At 35.6% G+C, this 16,314-nt stretch overlaps 1 protein-coding gene across 1 annotated transcript in view; it reads right to left on the reverse strand.

The window, feature by feature from the left end:
- Positions 1 to 16,314, reverse strand: part of LOC150101905 (uncharacterized) — a 284,552-nt gene that overhangs the window by 217,399 nt on the left and 50,839 nt on the right. The window contains exon 5 of the mRNA XM_090399927.1: positions 4,518 to 4,613. Within this exon, the coding sequence (XP_090256053.1) occupies positions 4,518 to 4,613 (96 nt within the window). The remainder of the gene's footprint in view (positions 1 to 4,517; positions 4,614 to 16,314) is intronic.

Raw genomic sequence — 16,314 nt, forward strand, 5'->3', positions numbered from 1 at the left:
TCTCTTTTGTTTTATCACATTTACTAATATTTGTTGGTTAATTCACATGTATTGAAAAATATTTACTCTTTGTTTTAAAGCTAAAAACAGTTGCAATTAGAAAATGATCATTCTCACACTCCTCTCTATAGCTCCAAATATTGTAGATGTAATTTTCTTTTATTGGTTATGATATGGTCTTTGGTTAAATATATATCCATTAGGAGATTTCCATGGCTGTTTATGTATATTCTTTCTTATAAATATAGTACTTATTAAGTAAATTATGCTTTACAAGAATTTATATTCTTGTTTTATCCTTTATGCAAATACAAGCAAACGAAGTTTGCATGTGTAGTATTTTCACAAAGCCACTTTCACACAGGGGCTGCTGATTTCACATCAATTGCTTTACATTTCTAGATGCAGCTAAAATAATCAATCTTCTTCCATTAATATTTGTTTCATCATGAAGGTTTTCAATAATTTATTTTATATATATATATTTCTTAGTTTCTGATTTATTTTATTGAAATCTCTTAACAGGATAATTATATACTGTTACGGGATTTTTTCTGAGTTCCAGTTTTCCATAAATTCATCTTTTCAATACTCCTGTGCAGATTCTGTGAATGCATGCACAATTAAACCATTCTGAACCATTCTGCTTGTATACTTAATTTGCTTAATCATTTATTAAAAGCTTAAAATTCAGTCAGAGATGACACTATTTTCCTGATGATGAAACGTGTTCCAAGTTCATTTGAGTCGTTTCCACCATGAAGTAGTAAGAAGTTACGTTTCTTCAAATTACCTTCCACATTACCTCTTGTACTGATACTATATCCAGTTCATACTAATTCATGAACAAGAACGTGCAATGTTCCAGCTCTATACAAACTTTTTACATTCAATGATCCTATTCGGGGTGCTTAAGAGTCAAAGCTATATAACTGAGAGGAGACCTCCACATAGCCTTTAAAGGAATGCGGAGAACCGACCAGGGATTCTGACCTAATGTCCAATCCTCACTTTCTCGTGGTGCAACCTGTTAAGTATCTACCTGGATACTGAACGAATGAGGATGAGCTAGCAATTTGGGATTTAGCTGACCAAATTGCATTCTTATCTTTAAACCAAAATATCAAATGATGATATAACATGACAAAATTTCATGCTGGCTGGGGCGTCGTTCAGTTAAAAAAGGCCCCCGTTGTTTTCACAAGGGAACTAGGGTGAACAGCGAAAAGTCAGCTAATGGAACAAATCTGAAAACAAACCCCAACTCAACATCACCAGAGTTAAAGATTGGTACTGTCAACATAAGAAGCCTGAATGGCAAAGAAATCGAGCTAGCTGAGGAATTAGATAAGTACCAGATCGACATAATAGGGGTGACTGAAACAAAAAAGACAAAAACTGGTGAGATCTTTCTGAGCAATAAATACAAAATGTTATATTCAGGCAATGACAATCAAGGAAAAGATAGTATTCAACACAAAATACGAGGCTAATCTTCTTGAATGGCAGTCAGTCTCAAGTAGAGTGATATGGGCAAATATGAGAATGGGGAACAGGACAATGAGATTTATTTGTGCCTATGGTCCCACAGAAGGTTCTACTAAGGTAGAAGTGGAGGAATTTTTTGAGGCTTTAGAAAAAGCAACTGACACAATGAAAAAGGAAAAGTTGGTCCTTGTTCGGGATCTAAATTGCAGAGTAGGAAATGATTGTCAGACATACAAAAATATTTTAGGAAAATTTGGAGAAAAGAGCAAAGCTAATAATAATGGCAAATACCTGTTGGATTTCTGCTCAGGACATGGACTGATTATTACTAACACAATGTTCCAACATAAAAATGTGCACAAATTCACATGGAGAGAAGAGGCAAGGAATAAGAAAAGTCTCATTGACTACGTAATTGTTGATAGTGATATTTTCCCACTGGTGCAGGACACCAGAGTGTACAGAGGATTTGAAATTGGAAGTGAGCACAATTTAGTCTTGAGTAGGATAAAATTGAATTTCATATTGAAAAGAATAACATGTCAGAAAGATTTAAAGTGAATAAAAGTTGAGCAGCTCTCAGATGTGAACTCTAGACTAAAATACATAAATATTATTCAAGAAAAAATGAAAGAGTTTGAGAACAGGAACCAAACTTTGGAGATTCACTGACAAGCCTTGAAGAAAACATTGATTGATTCTGCATTCAACCAGAGAGACATGTGGTGAGGTTGTCTACAAGGAAAGAAAAATTAGAAGAACTCCATGGTGGACACAGGAAGTTAAAGAGACAGTGAAAGAAAAGAAAAAAGCATTTCAAAAGTTCCTGGCAAATAAGTCAGCTTGTGCTCTAAGAGAATACAGAGACAAATATAAGAAAGCTAAACACTGTGTAAAACTGGCTAAACAAAAGTCATGGGAGGACTTTGGCAAGAATATAGAAAATAAATATCAAGAAGGTGGCAAGATATTCTGGAGGTTGTTGAAGCAGCTCAGAAATGGAGAAAAGAGTGTGGTAAAAGGAATTAGAGATGATAAAGGTGACATGAAAACATTAGAAAAAGATATCCTTGAAGTATGGAATAACTATTTCGAAAAATTGCTAAACAAAACAATCAGCGACAGCACAGTAGCAAAAAAACACTCAACAGACATGCAATCAGGAATACGTATCAATACTTGAAGTAGGAAAAGCCATCAAAAGCCTGAAATGTGGAAAGACAGCAGGAGTAGATGATTTTAAACTAGAAATGTTCAAGTATGGAGGTATAAAAGTCTTACAGTAGCTGCACCGCATAGTTCAGAAGGCCTGGACAGAGGGACGAATTCCAGATGATTGGAGTAGAGCTCTCATAGTACCCATATATAAAAAGGGAAATAAAACTGAATCTGAGATTTACAGAGGTATTTCTCTACTGAGTGTTCCTGGTAAGATGTATGCAAATATACTTGAGAAACGGTTGAGAAGGATTGTGGAAGAGAAGCTTGGTGAAGAACAAGCTGGGTTCATGCCAAATAGAGGCTGTCAAGATCAGATTTTCACTTTACAAGAGGTAGTTGAAAAATCAAGGGAATATAATAAAGATCTGTATTTTGTAGATCTGGAAAAAGTATATGGCAAGGTGCCAAGAGAGAAGCTATTCCAAATGCTCCAGTTATATGGTATCAATGGGGCATAATATCAAGCAATACTTAGTCTTTATTTGAGTTGTAAGTCAGCAGTTAAAAGTGAAGGAAGTACAGGAAGGTGGTTTAATGTTAAATCTGGTGTCAGACAAGGATGTACATTATCCCCTCTGTTATTCTTTATCTCTATGGTATTAAACCTGATATCAAAATTGGAGGTTTAATCTCAGCTCTTTCTTTATGGGGATGATGTTATACTTCTAAATAAATCCGCTATAAGTCTACAAGATTCCCTGGCTAAATTGAATAACTGTTGTAATAGATATGGTATGAGGGTCAGCATTAAAAAGACTTTGACAATGAAAATAGGCAGAAGCATTGAAAATATCAACTACACTGTGAATGGAGAACCTACAGAACAAGTGAAACATTTCAGCTACTTAGGCATTATTTTTAGTGAAGATGGTAAATTAAATATGGAAATAGACAACAGAATCAACAATGCTGGTATGGTAGGAAGTCAGTTGAATAAATTCATACGGAATAAGAGAGAAATTAGCCAAAACACTAAATTAATTGTATACAAGACAGTGTTCAAACCAATTTTAACTTATATGGATCAGAAGTACACTTGACCAAAGACTAGAGACTGCAGATATGAGAGTCCTGAGAAAGATTTCGGGTACAGGCAATATCATATTAAAAATGAGGATATTAGGAAAGAACTTGACATTGTCAGCATCCAGGAATGTGTTAGCAGAGCTAATCTGAGGTGGTATGGTTGCTTAACGGAATGGGAGAGGGAAGATTAGCAATACAAGTGTTCTTTGGCAGGAAAAAGACCCATAGGAAGACCTAAATATAGGTGGATTGATACAGTAAAATGTGCCTTAGAAGATAGAAATAAAAGATCTGATAATATTAGAATACTGACATGTAACAGACTGATTTGGAGGAAAATTGTAGATAGGAAGTTAGTAATGATATAAATTTTTCATGTAGTACTATCATATCCTGTATACCACTTGAGGGTGTATACCAGGAATTTGATGATGATCCTATTCAGAATCTATTCTGAATAGGATCATCATCAAATTCGAAAACCTGGGTTAATTTCAATTTAAGTACATTCAGTGAAGATATTTGATACTTGTTTTGTAATCAGTAGAACTTTTGCTCAGCTGGAAGCCTTGGGGGGGGTAGGGGATCTCTTTGTCTGCCCACTCCATGTTGACCTGCTAGTTTAGGACACTCCACTAGAAACAATGGCATGCTTAATTGTCTTATAGAATTACACAACCGTCTTTGCATGTGCAAGCTTATATGAAATATACTTAAATATTTTTAGATGATTTTCAAAATAATTTTCAGTAATGCTAATGCTAAAATGAAATTAAGCTTACCACAGGTTGGCTCAGCTAGTTTTAACCGTTCAGTTAAAGAATGCAGCTGTAATGGTGTTACATGAAACATCTGGCCACTGCTAAGAATATGGTCTCCTGCAGATTAATTAGAAATATGATGCTATAAATGTTAGTGACATTCGTTAAATCTAGTTCCCTTTCATATTTATATAGTGCTTTTACATTTTAATTTACATAATACATTTACAATCAACACACAATTCAAAATTTTTAATTTCTTTCTGTTCAAGCTATGACTCACTTATATGATACAGCTATGTGACAGCAAGTAAAGAAATATCATTTGGTTCAAATAATTTAGTTCATTACATATTATACATTAGCAAAATTATGGAGATTATTGTGTAAGGGTAATAACCAATACAAATCAAGACAATTATCTAACAAGGTCCACTATCTAGCCTGCACATATAAAAGAGACAAATTACATTAGAATCCACATAGTATGCCAAAGTATCACTAATATGGTCAACAATTAATCCTGCTAGCCTGACTGCTGGTGTGTGTGTGTGTGTGTGAGAGAGAGAGAGAGAGAGAGAAACATTAAAGTTAGAGTATTGTTTTTTTTTCTATAGCAAGAGATCAATTTCAGCCATATTACCCTCTAATTAAAAATACTGGTAAGTGCTAAAAGCGTTAGTGTAACCTAATAAATATTTGAAATAAGGGCCCAAATTGTCAAATTATTGCCTAGTCACAGAGTAAAGGACTTTTGGAGGCCAAGAGTCTTGTAACCTGTTTGAAACAGAAGTTATGTTGATTTGTAAACATCTCTTTATCCAACAACAGATGGTACCCAATTCTTTGTGTGGTCCATTTCAATTTTAACCTGCTCTCACTAACAACTACTATTACTCTATCTGTGCCGTGACAAATTACTTGTGCTCTGTAGATGCTGGGATATGAACATGCAAAATATTAGCACCTAAATAAATAAATACCTTATTTATTTTCTTTGTTGTGAATTAAACTGCAAAATCAAATAGGAAGAACTTGGGTTGTGAAATTATTGCTTAGAGTCCTAAGTGAAGCAGGGGATTACCAGAGACCTACAGTCTTAAGTTGTAATTGGTTTGAAACAGAAGTTATTATTATTATACAGATTGTGGGAGATGCAATATTCACAAAGTAGCCATTATTCACACAATACCTATCATACCTCTACTTGAACTCATTCACTGATAAAGCATCACAATCACCTCTGGCAACCCATTCCACCCATTCACCACTCTCCAAGCAGAAAAATCTAGTCCTAACACTCTTATTAACCTTATTAACTTACACAATTTTCACAGGACACTTCATGCAATGAAAAAAAGGCATCATCATCAATCTCCTGATATGTACCCCTAAGGAGTGTTCATGTTACTATAACAGCACTATATGATTAAGTTTACATTATTATTAATCTCCTATCAACTGATTTTCTTCAAATCAGTCTATTACTTGCGAGAACTCCAATATTGTCATATTCAGCATTTCGTGCTTCTAAGGCACTTCTAACCAAATTAATCCACCTAGACCTTAGTCATCCTCTGGGTCTCTCTCCTGCATCTCAGCATCAAACACCTGTTTTGCTGATCTTTCCTCACCCATTCTATTTAAGGTGGCTGTACCACCTTAGATTAGCTCTGCTGACACATTCTTGAATGTAAATGTCAAGTTCTTTTCTGATATTTTCATTTTTAATATGATTCTGCTACTGATGCCATTCGTTCACTCCCCCTAATTTTTCTCAGAACCATCATATCTGTAGTTCCTAGTCTTTGGTTAAGTGTTTTTTTTCCAACCCAACTCTCAGATCCATAATTTTAAACCGGTTTGAACACTGTCTTGTATAGTGCTAGTTGGGTGTTTTGGCTAATAAATGGAAATAAAAGAATTGAAATATCAAGAAAAAATTTCTCCTAATGAAATCAACAGTGTAACTGCAATTTAAATTTAGCGCTTAGAGTATGTATGGTTAAATGCTATGTATGGTCTCTACTGCTGTATGATGCAGAAACTTGGACCTTGAAGCCACATCGATAAAAAAACTTGAAGCCTACGAGATGTGGTTATACAGATGCATGTTAAAAATCACATGGACAGCAAAAATATCTAATCATCATCATCAACAACCATGGGTCCAATCATGTTGGCGTCTGATGCGATCTTGATATGATTTTTCCATTGCATTCTATTTTGTGCAAGATGACTCAGTTTGTGTATAGAGTGTCAGCACCATTTGACAATGTCATAGTCCCATTCTCTGTTAGGTCTTCCTTTTTTGTTCTTTCCTTCAATCATCCCAAACAGCAGCATTTTTATTTTTCTCTCATCGTTCATTCTACATATATGGCCAAAGAGACGTAGTTTCCTTTCCTTTTCATTATTTTCTGGATCAGGTTTTCTTTTGGTTGTATTCATCTGTAGATTTCCTCATTGTTCACTTTCTGGATTCAGCTTATTCTCAAGATCTTTCTATAGCACTTCCTCTCAAATGCTAATATTCTCCTTTCAAATTCTCTTAGGAGTACCCTGGCCCCACATCCATAGAGCATGCTGCTGAAGATACAGGTTGCTACAATGCGCAGTTTAGTTTGCATCTTTATAGCTTGGCTCTTCCATATTTTGTTCATGGCTTTAAAATAGTTGTTGCTCTGGCTATTCTAATTTTTATCTCTTTTTTGGGATCCAAGTCATGCGTCATGTGGCATCCAAGATATGTGAAGTGTTCCACATTTTGTCTACATTTTAGATACCATGAAAAGAAGAAAAACTGCATATTTTGGTCACCTACTTTGTAATGAAAAATATAAGATACTGCAATTGATTATAAAAGGGAAGATAAATGGAAGAAGAGGACAAGGAAGATGAAGAAAATCTTGGCTTGCAGACATCAGACAGTGGACTGGCATGAGCTCTGAGGGATTGTTCAGAGTGGCTGAGGATCGCTCAAAATTTGCCAAGGTGGTCACCGACCTCCGATAGGAGATGGCACTCAAAGAAGAAGACCCACCAGCTTTGCTTATTCGGCTGTCTATTTCCAGAATTAAGCTGCCATCTTCACTAAAAATTGTGACTAAATAGCTGAAATATTTTACTTGTTCTATAGAATCTCCATTCAGAATGCATCTGAAGTTTTTTCTATGATCCTGTCTATTTTCATAGTTTTGGTTTTTTATTGCTGATTTTCATGCCATATTTGTTACAGCTGTTATTTAATTTAATAAGAGAATCCTGGAGACTTGCACTAGATGTGTTTAGGAGTACATCATCCGCATAAAGCCAAAAGTTATGTTTGACATCCCCAATTCTAATATCAGGTAATGCCATTTTCTTTCATAATGTGATCTATATAGCTCATGAATAAGAGTAGAGATAATGTGCATCCTTGTCTTACTCCTGATTTTACATTAAACCATCTTCCTGTATTATCTTCAATTCTAACTGCTGATTGACAACTTCCATGCCTTTTGCAAACTGGAAAAAAGCCTTCAGTGTCAATCCTATAACACCCCTTTAATAATTTATATGCTTCTATCATGTCTCCTATTTTTCTATATATATATATATATATCTACTCGAAACTGTAATCAGACGTTCCCTGAGACACACTTTCCAGTAGTGAACATTAACACGGATTGGGTCCACCCTTTGCTTCTATGATGGCTCAAACTCTGCTGGGGGAAACTTCCTACTAGGTGTGTCTTTCTGAAGAGCTGTAGTCAGAGCAGTTCATGATGTGGTCGTTGGAATCTGGAGCGAAGTTGGCATTCTAATTCATCCCAAAGGTGTTCTATAGGATTCGAGTCAGGGCTCTGGGCCTGCCAGTCAATTTCTGGAATGTTATTGTCCACAAACCATTCCCTTACAGACCTTGCTTTATGGCAGGTTGATTCAGACGATAGTCATCATCGAATTGATCTTATACCGTAGACAGCAACAGATCAAAATGTCCTTGTACCCTTCAGCATTTAGATTTCCATGTAGTGTTACAAGGCCAAGTCCATTCCATGAAAAACGCCTGCCACACAGTAACACCACCTCCTCCAAATTTCACTGTTGTCACTACACACGCTTGCAAGAATTGTTCTCCAGGCATTCGCCAAAACCAAAACCTCCCATTGGACTGCCACAGAGTAAAGCGTGATTCATCACTTCAAATCACGTTTCCAGTTGTCCACTGTCCAGTAGCATCGCTCTTTACACCACTGCAGGCGGTGCTTAGCATTCACAGGAGAAATGTTCAGTTTATGGGCAGCTGCTCGACCATGGAACCCCATTCCTCTTAACTCTCAATGCACAGTCAGTAGCACTAAGGAACTCCTGAGTGATTGTTTCACTCAATGTCTGGTGATTTCTATGAACCACCTTCTTTAACGCTTGATGGTCCCCATCTATCATTAAATGCGGCCTATCAGACCGTGTTTTGTTGTGGTTGTGCCTTCATGTTTCCACTTCACAATCACATCACCAACTTCTGACTTTGGCAACTTGAGGGGGGATTGAAATGTCTCTGACAGATTTCTTACTGATATGGCAACCAATAACTAGTTCACGTTTGAAATCACTGAGCTCCTTTGACCTACCCATTCTGCTCATACTTCTTATCACTGAACAACACGCAGCTCCATGCCTCCTTTTATACAGGTACAACCTCACTTACCAGTAAGTGAGGTCGTAGTGACATCTAGATGTCATTTTATGAATTACAGAGAGGTGTCTAGATACTTTTGATCAGATAGCGTATATAGGAAAACCTCGCTTAATGCAATTAATTAATCCATCAATTAATGCATGCTAAGTGAAATCGCGTTAAGCAAATACAATAAACAATAGGAATAATTATAATTCATCCATCAGTTAACGTAAATTTGGGAAAAAAATTACAGTATAAGCTATATCAGAGGATAAAATCATCAAAATTAATAAAAATCAAATGCTTAAATTTTTATTTAATATCTAAACATTTGATTGAACTACTTTTTTACAAAAAAAAATTAAGTAAAGATGTTTGAATCGGGCTCAATTTTTTTCGTCTTGTCATGCAATTTGCGACAGCTGGTGATCACTTTATTAAGATTTCGGCAGACTATGAAGCTTCATTCCATATCAGGATTAGCATCAAACAAAATTTCCTTAGCATACTCAATGTGATTGAAAACTAGCTTCAAGTTCTTTTGCAGTTAGCTTCTTGTTCGCACTCCTTATCTTCTTCATATGCATGCTGTTCTTCTAGTTGAAGGAGATCATTCTTGCTTAATTGTTCTGAATGGGAATCGAGCAAGTTGCTCACATCTTCATTATACAGTTCATTAAATCCAAGTTCTTTTCCAATTGTGTGCTGATTTTTTCAATAACGTTAGATTTTGCACATGATAAACTAACATAGGCCTGAGTTTAAAGATTATGCATTGCCTCCTAATAAAAGAGTAAAAAAAAAAAATAATAATAAAAGACAATCTTTAGATACTTTGTATCCTGGTGGAGATGCTTCAGCTTTAGTTGGCATACGCTTCCAAAAGAGACCAATTTCGTCGATGTTGAATGTTTGATGATTGTCACAATTAGTTAAGTTATTCTTACGTTATGCAGTCCAGCTCGATTTATAAAATGGTCAAACCATCCTAAACTTGCAGTAAAGTTTTCACGCACATTCCTCTGGAGATTTAGTCTCTTTCAATGAGGTCAAAATATTGAGAGTTTATGCCTGAATATTCCCAGTACTAAGAGGTACTTCTTTGGTTATAATCCTCAATTCAGAGTGATATAAAAACACTCATTCTCGATCATTAAATGGCTTCTATTTCGGGTGAGCTGCATGCTTAAAGAACCAGTAGCAACTTTCCTTGTTCTTTGTATTTTTTGCTCTTATTTAATATAGCCTGAACTGTTGACCTGAGGTACCCCGGGTCTCATACAATCATTGTATTACTACACCACTTTCATGTCTCTTAACGACTTCCAGCTTTTCTGCTCACAGCAGAAAAATTCGCATACCGTAAAAAAACATGTTAACTGATTAATCACTTGCTTAAAGCAGAAAACAGTACCATTTCACTCAATCATGCTGATTATCATACATATCGAATTCATGTTAAGCAAGGTTTTCCCATATACATAGTTATTATTTCTGGGAAAATTCCCATGTTACTCCTCTTAAAAAACTATTATTTATATGGCTATTTTAGCCTGTTTCCGTTTAGAAGTGTCCCTTATTTTAAATACATTGGCTTTTTACTCAAGAATTTTTTATGGCATTATAAGTGTATTTTAGAGGTAAATATAAGCAGACTAATAGAGGAAGAAATTTTGCACATACCTTGTTTGGATGTCGTCGTTCTCCATACTTCTGCTGTTACACCGATAAAGGGGGGTAGGAAATGTGTGTGTGTGTGGGGGGGGGGTGTTTGAGGCAAGGTGGGAAGATTAAATTAGAAAGCCCGTTTTTTTTTTTTTTTTAAATAATATATATATATATTATATTTAAGGGCGCTTCTTTGGGAAAAGGAAGGGATTTATGGGAAACAGGGCCAGGGGAAAGCGTTAACAGGATACAAGCCATTTCGATTGTGTATCGTCATCAGAACATTTCTGGAAAAGTGTAGGGCTATGTCATGTCAGCTTGGTTTATCTGTCTTAGAAGGACTTTTGTTTTCAATTATTGGTCAGAGCCGTGACCTAATTTTTATGTTGTGGAGTTTCCAACACTCAGAAATTAGGTAGGGTCGTGGACGTTGATTGAGCTTTCGTCACATTTTATGGCTATTGTTTCCGATATTCTAAGCATTGTTTCGTTGTCTTGTTTGTCTATTATTATGGCCTTATCAATTTGTGGGGTATGTTTCTGTTCAAGGGCGTGAACTGCTATTTCTGTCTTCCCTGTACTCTGTATTTTATTTTTCTTTTTAATGTTGCATTTTTTTGTGTTTAAATGTTCTGGAATAGGGATGTTACAGTCACAGAAATGTTCTTGTGGTCTCCATGAAGACCTGATGGTGTAGGTGATATCACAGTCTTTTTGGCAAGAAAATTTGTAGACTACATTGTGGTATTCTAGCATTTCTTTGTCTGTGAGAGATTTAGTGGGTTTTAGGAGAGTTGCTAATTTTTGAAAATGCATTTGTCGGCTTTGTATGTGTTTTGTATGTATGGCAGTTTGATAATCTTTCATGTTGGGAAGTCTGTTTTTGTAGGGTTGTTTTGACAGGGTTTTGCTATTCTGTTTGCATAATTTATTAGTTGTTTGGGATAGCTGCGATTTTTAAAAATCTGTGTTAAATTATTTAATTCTGTGTTGAGATAATTACGGTTAGTTGAGAATTTGTAAGCATTTATAAATTGTGATAGGATGACCGATTTTTTAACTGAATGGATGGTATGAACTGAAATGGAGATAGTTTCCGATATGTGTGGGTTTGTGGTATATTTTCGTGGCTATTTTGTTGTTAGTTCTGATTAATGTCAGACTTAAGAAATTGATGGATTTGTTCTGTTCAGTTTCCATGGTGAATTTTAGTCTGTTGCTGTAATTGCTAAGGGATGTTTGTAAGGTGGTGATATGTGTGTAGGTTCTCCAATGCATAGAATATCGTCCACGTATCTGCCATAAGGGGGGGGGGGGGAAGTAGGAGTGATTCTATGTGTGCCAGGAATAATTCCGCTAATTGTCCACTGATGTTTTGGCCCATAGGGAGACCGAAAATTTCAACATATATGTTGTTGCAGGTGTAGACTTCTGTGGCTAATTGGTTCAAAAGATATATTTCAGTGATTACACCACATTTTTTTATTATTCAGTTATACAAAATACTGAAATAATAGTTCCCAACAAGTTTCATAAATTGTAGGATTTACATCTTCAGGGGGTAAATAGTATAACTTAAAGTTTAAACAAGAGAATTAATAAATACAAATCCTAACCGTCTGGCTATTCATAAACTCAAATAACAGAATGCAGATATAAAACATTATTGACGTTGAACAATACTGGACGATGTCACATGTTCTTGTTCTCGTTCATACAGTCCGAGCTCAGATTGAGGTAGATTTTTTTATTAGAGCTGACCACACTTGATGGAGAATTAAACCTTGATTTTTATTGCATTGGGTTGGGTTTTTTAGCATATTAGCAGCTTCTTTAAATTTTCTTATATAACCGTTGTTTTCTATGTATGACATCGTCGTTTTATGCCAGAGTACACTGTGTCCAGTGGAAGTGCTATGGAAAGCAAGACCCGTTTTTTGTTCTCTTTTGTATTGTACGTCTTTTTGGTGTTCAGCCATGTATTTCTCCAGATCTTCCTGTCTATCCTAAGTAGCAAATCCTGCAAGAGCAATGGATTTTGTAGACTCCTGGTTTTTTAAGAGGATGATGAGGTGGTTTTGGTGGATGTAAGAATCTTGAGATTTTTTCCATAAGAAGGAAGGCTACTTTTATGTTGTGTTTGTTCATTAATTTGGCTAGCTTATCTGTAACATTTTTGATATAAGGAAGCAAGATTGCGTTTTTGTAATCCTGTTTTATTGTGTTGTTAGGTGGAGGCATTTTAAGGATTCTCTTGATGGTTTTTGTTTCATATCCATTCTGTTGGAGGATTTGTGTTAAGTATTTTAGTTCTTCATTACATCTTTCTTGTGTGCTGGAGATATTGTATGCTCTGTCTCGAAGAGTTTTTAATTAAGCTTATTTTTTGTGAAGGATGGTGGTGTTATGAAGTGTTGTTCAACAACAACATATATGAAGAATATATTTTGTTGTTGAACTTAAAGAAGTTAGCTGATATTATGAGTTTGATCAAGTTTATGATGTCATTGGGTGTTAATTTTGTGGATGCGTGTAGAGTGTGGTCCTCTGTGAGTAGTGTGTGTGTGTAAGATGTCTAATATTCTGGGGATGTCCACGTTAGTGTATAATGAAGTTGCATCCAACAAGGTGAGGATGTCATCCCGTGATAAAGTAACGTTATTTATCTTCTGGAATAGGTCGTCCGTATTTTTATCATAGAATTTGACATTGTAAGTAAAGGTTTGATGAGTTTAGCTGCGAACTTTGATAATGGTGCTGTGGTGGAGACTATAGGCTGTACTGGGTAACTGTCTTTGTGGGTTTTGATGTTCCCGAACATATGGAAGGTGCGTGTGGTGCAGGGTGTTGTGTTTTTCATTGTAGTTTTGTCTATCTTGTTTTGATTTTTTAAGGTGTGTAGGCTGTTGTTGATTTGTTTTATGAGGTCGGGGGTGGGATCATTTTGGATTTTTTGGAAGGTGTGTTGGTCGTTTAAGATGGCCGTTATTTTGTTGTGGTAATCGGTTTGGTTGATGATGACTTCTGTATCCCCTTTGTCTGCTTTTGTGATCATTATATTCGGTTTCATTTTTAAAGATAATAGGGCTTTTTGTAAGTTGGGAGTAATGATGGGTTTCACTATTATTTTGCTATTTATGATGCTGTTTATTTTTGGAATATTGTGTCTCTGTTAGGATCATTTTCAAGTTTTGCTTGGACTTCGATAATGATGTCTTTGCTCGGTACGTATTTTGGGGATACAGCGAAGTTAAGTCCTTTGTTCAGGATGGTGATTTCGTCGGGTATGAGATTATGATGTGATAGATTTATGATGGAATTGTCTTGTGTGGGTCACGAGGGGGTAATAACCGAAGGGTTGGAAGCTGCACGTATTGTGTATTGGGTGCCTGTTAGGGCATTCCATTTTTTTGCGTGTCGGGCTTCTATTAATTGCATGTAGTCGTTGATGTCGTAGAACTTTACTGACCCCAAACAAAACTTTGGGGTCAGTAAAGTTTTCAATCCACATTTTGTATTGTGAATGTATGAATATGCTTGGTTTTTTTTTTTTATATCTGTCATGTATGGCCTGTTTGATGAGTGCATGTGATGCCTGCTAGCAAATTTTTTTGTTGCCGGGAATTGAGTGGTTCCCGCATACCATCACAACATCACGCAAATTTCGGCATGACGGAGGCAATTTTTAGGGAATATTATGTGTATTTTTTTGTGTGGTGTATGTTAGGATGGTTTTCTGGTATGTTTCTTTTGTAAAATTTACATTCATTGAAAGCATGACAAGAGCCCATGACATAGCCCTGCGTTTGGTGTGTGCGCTAAAAGGTCTTATTTTAAGGCATTTATTGTGATTGGGGGGGGGGTTGAGTAGAGAGCCAATGGATGAAGAGTTGTATGGTTAATATAGGTATTATTTCTGGGAAAATTCCCATGTTACTCCTCTTAAAAAACTATTAAATGGAAATAGGCTAAAATAGCCGTATAAATAATAGTTTTTTAGGAGGAATAACATGGGAATTTTCCCATTAACCTGATGGGTGCTAATTGAATTCATCGTGGGTGACTAATTATCCAAACATTGAATGGATAGAATGAAATCTAATGAGAAGAATGAGATCAAATTTATTGACTTTGTTGTGTGACAACTTCCTCAACCATCATGTAAGAGAAGGAACTTGAAATCAAAGACTACAAGATCAGATTATAATGTAAGAGGAGAGGGGGTTAAGTTAAAGATGTGACACAGTTCTGCTTCCAGTTGGTAACAATGATTGCACCGTACTGGCCTGGGAAGTGCTAAGTATATGGATGTTCCATTCAGAAGAGGTGGTTACATGTTGAACTACAATGCAGGAAATTATGACCAACTGAGTTTACTAGGTTCTGTCCTATGGTGTCAGCTGCTAAATGGGAAGGAAGTGCATGAGGTGTATATAAAAATACTTGAATGATGCAATATTGAAATGTGTCCCTAAAGTTCAAAAACTAAATTAGGTAATAGATTAATGTACTATTAAGCAAAAAACTTAAGAAAAAGATGTGTAAGGAATACTGTGTGCATAAGGATCATGTCAGTTATTTAAATTATAAGGCACAGGCCGGAAGAATTACAAGTACTGTACAGAAAAATATGAAAAAGAACTGGCTCTGCAAGCTGGACAATCCGAAGAATTCTATCATTATGCTGCAAGTAAGTGAAAAATCAAATGTGAAAGAATAACTCTATTATTTAAAAAAAAAAAAAAAGTGCACGGGAGTTGGGGGGGGGGGGCAGTTCCAAGATAAATCTTTACTACATTAATGACATGGGTAAGAATTTAAACAAGTGGCATAGAGTTTGATGATGATGGGCAGGGTAATCAGGAATGCAACTGACGTGACACTTGCAGAATGAATAGGCTAGACTTCTGAACAGATGAAAATGGCTCTTAGTGCCAATAAATGTAAAGTTATGAACTTTGGTGTAATGAGACATCCAATGATATATTTCATTGGTGGGATTATGCTAGAAGAAACTGAACAGGCTAGAAATCTTGGAGATTCAGTAAATAGGAAGTTAAAGTTCGATGGCCATATAGCAAAGATTGCAAATACAACCCAAAGAATACTCACAATGCTGAAACAAAGACTGAAATCAAAGAAAAATGAAGCATTCTGCCTCATTACAGTGCTTTGATAAGCACTGTAATGCTAATCTTTAATGACTATAAACAACAAATTACACGATAACCACAGTAATTAACTTTAATGAAATGAAAGTACAGATATTTCGTACTGAAAATAACAATACATTATCAGTGTGTAGAAACAAGCAAATCAAGATACATAAAGCAGTCGGTGGTTTATCAATTAAAAACTGTTGTCGCATGCAGAAATTAATATTAATAAATAATATTATTAAAAACTATTTTAGATGGTTACATAAAATAAGAATCTCCCAAACTTTTGGGAGAGAGAGACAATCATTCCGATTCAGATTTGGTC

This window comes from Typopeltis vanoorti, chromosome 11 (assembly GCF_054136105.1).
Source record: "Typopeltis vanoorti isolate ZY-2024b chromosome 11, IOZ_Tvanoo_1.0, whole genome shotgun sequence".
NCBI classification, from domain to species: Eukaryota; Metazoa; Arthropoda; class Arachnida; order Uropygi; family Thelyphonidae; genus Typopeltis; species Typopeltis vanoorti.